General features: G+C 36.4%; 1 protein-coding gene and 1 long non-coding RNA gene across 2 annotated transcripts; both read right to left on the bottom strand.

Moving 5' to 3' along the window:
• Positions 1 to 886: 886 nt before the first annotated feature.
• LOC143233575 (uncharacterized) lies at positions 887 to 6,270 on the bottom strand. Its single transcript, XM_076469923.1, has 4 exons — positions 6,132 to 6,270; positions 4,309 to 4,574; positions 3,138 to 3,368; positions 887 to 1,348 (listed from the first exon to the last, which is right to left on the bottom strand). The coding sequence occupies exons 1-4, from the start codon at positions 6,268 to 6,270 to the stop codon at positions 887 to 889; spliced, it is 1,098 nt and encodes a 365-aa protein (XP_076326038.1).
• LOC143233568 (uncharacterized) lies at positions 6,267 to 8,401 on the bottom strand. The gene is made up of 3 exons (XR_013018228.1): positions 8,245 to 8,401; positions 6,629 to 6,884; positions 6,267 to 6,299 (listed from the first exon to the last, which is right to left on the bottom strand). It is a non-coding gene; the product is annotated as an uncharacterized LOC143233568 (long non-coding RNA).
• Positions 8,402 to 8,978: the final 577 nt, after the last annotated feature.

Here is an 8,978-nt window from a genome sequence, read left to right as displayed (position 1 = left end):
ATCAGATCTGTGAGAGCAATATGTCGGTAAAAAACAACACGCTTTTAGTTTTCGAATTACGAAAACGATGGTTAAAAGTATTGTAGAACACTGGTTTAGGATAGTTTAAAAGACGATAATGGCTGTTTCACCTTGAGTTATTAAATTTCATTCTTTTTGTAAGTGATTTAAGTAAAATTATTCACCAAAAATTTACCAAAATCATACGAAAGATAAACAAGACCGACAAAACAAAAATTAAAAAGCGTTATCATTCGTAGTAGCTTATCCTTCTATATTCAGCTTACGAAAAGTTTTACCACATATTCTGCTGGTGTTGTTTGGTTTATTGTATTATAATATCAGGTTTAACATTACTTGCGTCTTCCAACAAGTTTAAAACAAACTTACGACACAAACATTTATAATAAAGTTTTGTTTTACTTTCTGGAGAAATGCGACGAAACACTAAATCAAAACTAGAAAACTTAAGTCATTAACGATAGTAGTTCTGTGTTGTAAAAACTGAAAACTGAACTATTAATACTTCTTTCTTCTGTCTTGTAAGAAAGTTTATTACTATCATCCTAGCATTCCGGAACTGTCGTTGAATGCACGACGTCACTTCCGTTACTCCAGAGATTGATAAACATCTGTGATGTCGACATCACAAGTGGACCAACAAGAGAAACAATGGCGTAAGAGATGGCATTGACGAAGAGACCAGTCAAAATCTCGAGGAAACAATGAATGTGTAAGAAATGAAAATAATTAACTGACCGCGGATGATCTTGCAGGAGGCAAAGTCTGGTCCGAGGACAATGGTGGATGACCCACTGTTGATTTTAGGGGTGATAAGTTAACTGAAGGTGATTTTGCTGTCAAAACTGAAGCCAACAGTGGTGTTTTAGTAGACGAAGAAAGGGTTAACTGTGATTTTGGGAAGACTCTGACGAAAGAGACGAGGGTATTTTAGAATTTGATGACAAAGTAACCAATACTGGTCCCGAGTAAGCCAACGATGAAGTTGGTCTAGAGGAAGCTGACAAAGTGATGACCTGGGGTCTTTGTGATGACGACGAAACAGATGATGGTATTTTGACGTAGAAGATGGAAGAGCAAACAAAGACCTCGAACTTGAGGATGTCAGAGGTACCTTGACAGATACTTCCGAGGCAGAATAACTGATACTAGTTGAGAGCTCATCAGACACTGCTGTGTCTCGTCGTGACACTTCCGTCCTGTTTTCGTCTTCAGGCGTTTGTAGCACGTCAGACGAAGAAGATAAATCAAAATCAGTACTACTCGAGACATCGCAATTGGGGCACTGGTCACTGTCCATACCTTTTATGTAGCACTTGTTGCAATGCTAAGAGAGAAAAACAGCTTTAAAAGGTAACACGTATGATGTAATTCGATCGCATAATAAAGCAACGGTTTGATACAATAAACGTCAAGCTCGTAACTGCAACCACCTTCAGGATATATAAACAGTAAGAGAAAGAAAGTGGTTAACTTACGTCATTCGACGCACCACAGAATAACTAATTTACATCACAGAATGTGCTACCACCGAAACTATTAACAGAACTACATTACTACTACAAGACGTTTATAACTTTGTTTTTGAATATAGCACAAAGCTACTCGAGGTCTATCTGCGCTAGCCGTTCCTAATTTAGCAGTGTAAGACTAGAGGAAAGGCAGCTAGTCATCACCACTCACCGCAAACTATTGGGCTACTCTTACCAACGAATAGTGGGATTGACCCTCACCTTATAACGCCCCCACGGCTGAAGGGGCGAGCATGTTTGGTGCAATCCAGATATATATGTAATTTATGTATTTTTAAAATGTATTTAGAACTAGTCTGTGCAACTCAACGCCTTACATATGAATTTTCTGTAATGTTTACAAACATTAAATATAACAAAGCTCCCTGGCACGTTTACGGACGTAAAACACTAAAATACCGGATTCGATTCCCTGCAGTGGACAGAGCGCACATAGCCTACTGTGTAGTTTTGCGATCATAACAACAACAAACAATATTATTTATGATTTACCAAAGCATCTTTTAGAATTTTCACACTAGCTACACACAACTTTCCCAAAGTTTCAAGCTGATAGAGTAGGAGGAAGGCAGCTAGTCAACAACACCCGCCGTAAACTCTTAGGCTACTCCTATTTAACCAAACAATGGTATTCAACCATCACTCTTATAACGCATCCAGGGCTCCAACATTCTTAAGCATAACGTACGTTGGTTTAGATGTGTTAAAAGACATCTCTTCATTCACCTCTATTAATTTACTATATTTCCAGATGGTTATTTTTTGAATCAATTAGTTTTTGTTAAACTACCACCAGTCACTTAGAAAATAACAGCGAAATGCCATCTCAGTATAAAATCCGTTTTCACACCTGATTTTTTTCATTTATTACAGTTGTCACTAGTTCTTTCTCTTTCTTACTGATGTGACTTATAATCAATTATTAATATTCACGTAAAAATAAATTTAAAAGGTACAATTCGATTTAGATTTCACAGCTAGATTATTCGATATAGTACAATTAAGACCGATAGATTATTCTAAGTTTACGGTGAATTTTTAGTTTCAATATTTATTGATACGACTGTCTCTTTAATACCCTTGTAAAAAAAATAAAACTTAGAATAACATACTTTATAATCAAATTTCTCCCTTGGCGTGTTTCTCTTATAACAAAGCCACATCGGGCTATTCTTCTGAGCCCACCAAGGGAATCGAACCCTGATTTTAGGGTTGTAGACTTACCGCAGTATTAGTGGAAGGCTCTCTCCCTTGGCACACACACGGATATGCTTATGATGCTAGCATTCGTAGTTTTGAGTGTGTAACAAGTCTGTCTCTCAGTGGTTCAGAACTTAAAACTTACAATGTTATAATTTGGGGGTTCAATTCTTGCAGATGGGAACAACACAGAATGTCACTCATGTTTGCAGCTTTGTGCTCAAACAAAACTATATATGAAGTTATAAAGAAAAACTGATAACCTAAAGTATGTTGATCTAAGGTGTTAGGTAAGCTTTCGTGTCTCATCCACAAGCACAAAACTCTCTTCTTTAAGAAACCAACATACTGTACGATAGTAAAGACAACAAAATTATGACATACCATACAATGTTTCTCGTCCATTACACAACATTTCATGCACGTGTTGCAGTGGTTACGTGGGTTTACAGACTCTTCACACACGTAGCCTCGACACCAAGAGAACTGTAACTTCTTCCGACAGTTCCCATTTGGGCAGTCCCTTAACCCAGGGACAACGTCCAATAAGGTGGCTATGTATCCACAGCAAGGCAGGACAACCGTTCCTAGCAGGTAACGCCTCAAATTTGTGACCTGAGGGAAAAAAAGAAACAAAAAACAAATTAACAAAACAGCGAACACAAATCTCACGTCACAAACCAAAATAAATAGGACTCGTAAAAAAATCTTGAATATAACAATTTCTACACTCAATAAAAAAACAAAACTGTTGATACCACATTAGGTTCATTGCAATGATTGACTCTCTTCTACACACACACACACACACACACACACACACACTTCATCTAAATTGATGCTATCATCATACAAACTATGCAGTCTTACAAGAAAATTCAAATTTAATCTTGACTTTTAAATATCCAGTGTTTACCAAGAGTTGTCTTAATATTCATGACTTTATAGTTATTTAAAAACCCACGAATCTAGGGTTTGTCCTCTCTGTGGTGGATGATAGTTTGGTCAGTTTGTTTTCTCAATAGCCCCATGTTGGTCCCCAGTTAGAATGTTGGTCTTGACCAGCAGACCAGCAGTTGGAATGATATGGATGTTACAAACTTTATTTAATTTCTGGTCAGTCTGTCTTCTCGATAGCCGCCTGTTGGTCGACCAGTGGTTAGAAAGATATGAATGTTACTTTATCTAATTATGATCATATTACACACACATGTATAGTTATGTTAAATGTTGGTTACCATCATATTAGCATTTCAATCAGTTGACATAACACCCAACCATGAGAAGGCTTGATGTTTAATCAGTAAATAAAAAGTGCATTATCAAATGATAGTGCCATATTAGAGTGCAATACATAAACTTCTAGTCACTATAAACATTTATCACTTGTAAATCTTGAGTAGTCCATTTCTTTTGGTCATTTAAAACTTTTATTAACCAAATACCATAAAATTTCCACATTTTCAGAAGTACTTACTGGTTTCTACATATTCTTTCAAAAAACATAATAAAAAATGAAAGTATGCAACAAGGGGCAGTTTGAATAATTGCGTACCTTGTAATCGTTGTAAAGAAGACAAGGGTCACTAATGACCTTTTCCAGATCAATCTCCATAGATTCCAGGACATTGAGTGGATTATCACAATCTCCACACATGCAAGAAAGCATCGAACACTTTCTGATCATTTTGGCACAGGAACAACGACCCGTTCGACAACTTATACGACAGGAACACGTGGTTGGAGAATACAATGACTTGACATCTGGAGGAGCTTGGAGCATTTCCAATAGAGTTTTGTTCCTACTGTCTTCCAGAGGTTCTAAATAAATAATACAACATAAATATTTGAAGTATAACAGTAAACAAAACATTAAGTTACTGCTTAAATAAATTTATTAAAAGTCAACAATCTATTCGATGAAAAATATTCAAAACAAGAATTTCTTCAGAAAATAACGTTTCTGATCTATGTTCCTGTAACATTTACTCTAAAACAGCAAATATTGCTACATGACTGTTATCTAAATTCCAGTGCTGAATGTGTCCCTAAGTAGCTCAAGAAGTAACCATGAGGAATTGTTACAACTCGGGATTCAATCCCTGCAACATAAAGACAGCACTAAAACATTAATTTTTCAAAACAGTTTGTAATAAGGGATAAAACTAGTATAAGATGGTATAACATACCTACAACTGGATTAATGTATTTTGTTCAATGCATCAAGCGCAACATTAAATCAATAAGTACTGTCATAATACTGGTTGGAAGAAATAAAACAAAAATTATCAAATTTCACAAGGTTATTCATGTCAGTAAATTTACTCAGTCCACGTCATGTGAAGCATTATCTGTAATGTCTATCTTGTGTAGAAGTGCATGAATGCGAATCTAGAAAACACAACAGATGCCACGAGTGCATCAACCATGCATTAACAGTACCATACTGAAGTGGATCGATTATAATTTGCATAATTCTTATCCATATGAAATAGTCTTCGCTGGGTCCATATCTTGACTACATGTTCCAGTGTCAGAGTACCATTAACTTTTCTAATCCACATACCATAAAAATCATCTCGGGAAACATTGCCAGAAGTATAAGAATCAGCATCTCTAAGTGGGTAAATGTTCAAAGTAAAGAAACAAAGGTCATCTTCAGGCAGTTTTGGAAAGTCTAAAACGACGTCATGAACTTCAGTCTGTCTTCCCACAATGCCTTTTGTGACTTAGTCTTTGGGACTCTGTGAAGCAGTCTGTTGAAGTTTTGACAGTTCGATATCAGAGTTCTGCACGAGATTAGATCAAAGATTTTAATGTAATAACCAAAGAAAGAAATCTGTATGTCAGTGAGGAACATTCACAGTAGTTGCCACTGCTTGGTGTGACCATCGACTATTGCAAACACCAATGCACTTCAGTAACAGACTTTTATAACTTAGATTCTTCAACTGCGCATTGCCTGCAATTTTGAAAAATATAAAACTGACATTCAAAACCACAGCCTGAAACAGCAATATCATGTAGTTGCATCCAACACTGAATCTTTAACATTCTGATGAAATACTGCAGCAGCAATATGTGGTCAAATACATCAAAAGGGTTTGACCTCCCAAGTCCAAACTGTAATTAAAACTCAAACTGGTCAAGAGATGACAGAGCTATGGGCTAAAAGTTAATAAATTTCAGAAACTCAGAGCCATCTACGAGGATAAAAGGAACAACAAAGAAACAAGCTACAAAGTAAAACTGATACCGAGTACCTTGGTGAAAGAAGGATCTAAAAAATGTCCAAATAATTTTATCTTTCTTGCTTTTCTTTTTATAACTTAGTTGTTTCATTCTTTCCTGTCTGATTAGACAGATGAAAACACTCACTTTTAGCACACCGTCGTTTTGCTATGGGTTCTGTATCTGGTTCAGGCAGAGGGAGCTCTCCCAAGAAGGAACGTCCCTCTAGCGGCAGTTCTGTAAGATATTTGAATCGAGTGTCGAAGTGCCACAGATACATCTTCATTTTGCAGCTTGGTAATGACGTAGTGTTATCTGGAATAAAGTTAAACTTCATACAAATGAACATCAACCAACTTTATAACCTGCTTAACTCTACGAAATACACTGTTTATATGGCATATTTTCTCTAAATCCATCGTATGCTTGTTACTGTACGTATATAACTCGTTCAAGTTGACGACAATCAAATCCTAATGTTAGTTATTTTTAAATGCACATCACTAAAGGTTAATATTACTAACCATATAACTGATACATCACTCAAAATCTCGTTTTTCTTAAACCACAAAGTTGAAAATTGTGAAAAACTTAGAAAAAATGTACAAACTAGAGAATAATATAAGTAGAATAACTTCACCAACCTTATGCAGTGGACACGATTTAATTTCTCCATCTGTAACGTCTACCAGTTTGGAGGTATCGTATAGGTTAGCCGACGCAATAATTCCGACCCTCTGGTGGCGAACTCCAAGAAACATGGCCGGCTCTCGATCGACCAAGAGCTTAACTACATCACCTTCACACCTCATGGCCGTCACTGTCATAAATGGCACGACGATGCACGTCATTTTCTTAGTTCTTAAGTGTCCTGGTGATTCGAACTCGTACACGAACTTCCTAAAAAGTCCAACATCACGAATAAGAAGATGATTGGCTAAAAATCAACACTAACTGTATAGTAGTCTGCGATCGTAAACTGCACAATAACGTTATATATAATTTTTATGAAATACAAAATCATACACTGCCGTTAAGAGTACAAAAATATTTATATTGACGTCACGTATACCACATAAACAGATATAGCATCACCTGCAACATGTACGGTTACTTCCAACAATGTAGAAAAAAAATAATGGTCATTTTGCTAGACACAGTGTCTCCCCCAAACTGTTTGTTGTGAATTTCCCACAAAGCTACTCGAGGGCTATCTGTGCTAGCCATCCCTAATTTAGCAGTGTAAGACTAGAGAGAAGGCAGCTAGTCATCACCACCCACCGCCAACTGTTGGGCTACTCTTTACAAACGAATAGTGGGATTGACCGTCACATTATAATGCCACCACGGTTTGGTGCGACGGGGATGCGAACCCGCGACCCTCAGACTACGAGTCGCACGCCTTAACACGTTTGACCATGCCGGGCCCAACCCAAACTGTGTCGTAGCATGCTTGCAATCACCAAGTAATTTATATTTAATAATGTAAATTTATTATGTTTCAAATTTTTAAATTTTGTTTCTTCGATACACACAGCATAACAGTAATGTGTGCCTATCCTAGTCATGAGGGTGCCACCAAGCTTGTCACATGGCCTAATGGCTGAAAACGTTCTGGAAGCACGGGTCCGGAAAACAGGGTTTATGGCGTCCTGTAGAGCATGCATTATAATAATGATACGTCAATACTAAAGGCTTAAGCTAACTTCACCGTACAGAACATAAAACACAACAATACTAGTTTTAGCTAATGTTATAACATATTTTAACACCACAATACCGTGTTTCTCCGATAATAAGACCTACCCATAAAATAAGACCTAGTGTGATTTTTGGGGATAGTTTTAATATAAGCCCTACCCTTAAAATAAGCCCTAGTTAAGAGTGGCAGGAAGAGGAAAGAAATAAAAAAAATAATTTATTAATTAGTTTAATAGTTAGTTAATTAGTTTGTTTAAGTATTAATCAGTTAGTTTAATAATAGTTTATTTTAAATGGTTAGTAAAATACTTTTACTTTGTAACTTCATTTTTTAATATATCAAAATAAGACATCCCCCGAAAATAAGCCCTAGTGTCATATTTTGGAGTGAAAATTAATATAAGCCCTGTCTTATTTTCGGAGAAACACGGTAGTCTCCAAACAACTGAGTGATTCTCAATTATATAAACTTTATCATGGAATGGTTTGATTCAAAATATTTCTCTACCGTTTATATTTATTCTAGCGGATTTCGAAGACTGGAATTAACAAAACGTACCTTTTACTGAAAATCACCTTTAGTTTGTTGTAATTCTTTCCTTCCGGTTTATGGACCTGAAAGTAAAACAAGACACAAGCTATTGAAGTTCTCAACAGTGAATGTTCTTACCAGCTTCAATCATTTTGTGTGTGTGTGTGTGTGTATCACTAATTAAACTGTAGACACATGCTATTCCCGTTGTACGTGTGGTTCATGTTGTCATCCAATAGAAACTAACGCATCATTGTAAATATAACACACTCAGACACATAGATGGCGTAAACAAAAATTTTATTTGTGGCAAGTTGTCAAAGCTTACACCTAAATCAGGCCCGACTACAACATAAAATTATAACACTGCTGTAATAACACTAATAAAACATTACACTAATGATGGCGAACCTGTGGCACGCGAAACAAGTTTGCTAGCACGCAGCATGCAGTGCCACCTTTTAATTTTTCAAACTCTAACCCATAATAAATAAATTATACATATATAACGATTACCATTATTGCCACATGCAGCAATGAATGATTGTTTTCCAACCCAAAAGCAGTGAGAAATGTTCACAGAAGACGTCTCACCCTCTCTTGGCGCAAGCTTTGCTGTTGCGGAAACATGCGACGTCAACACGTTTTGAATTCCTCGCAGGTCCAATGTACACAACAGTACTTGAGTGAAAATAGAAGTAAACAGTTGGTATTGGCTTCACTCTGCTTATATTTTTCTTCTGTTGTTTGCAAATGAATAA

The sequence above is a fragment of the Tachypleus tridentatus genome, chromosome 1, assembly GCF_004210375.1.
Source record: "Tachypleus tridentatus isolate NWPU-2018 chromosome 1, ASM421037v1, whole genome shotgun sequence".
In the NCBI taxonomy this organism is placed as follows: domain Eukaryota; kingdom Metazoa; phylum Arthropoda; class Merostomata; order Xiphosura; family Limulidae; genus Tachypleus; species Tachypleus tridentatus.
Note: the sequence above shows the minus strand (reverse complement) of the source record. Positions and strands in the feature narration are given on the sequence as shown.

What these genes read in the sequence shown, in the direction of transcription:
- LOC143233575 (XM_076469923.1), bottom strand. Translation starts at nt 6,270, where the DNA reads ATGAAGATGTATCTGTGGCACTTCGACACTCGATTCAAATATCTTACA. An exon ending in AAAACGACGGTGTGCTAAAA is followed by an intron (nt 4,575 to 6,131) that starts GTGAGTGTTTTC and finishes TTATTTATTTAG; the next exon opens with AACCTCTGGAAGACAGTAGG. An exon ending in TGGACGAGAAACATTGTATG is followed by an intron (nt 1,349 to 3,137) that starts GTATGTCATAAT and finishes TTTCTCTCTTAG; the next exon opens with CATTGCAACAAGTGCTACAT.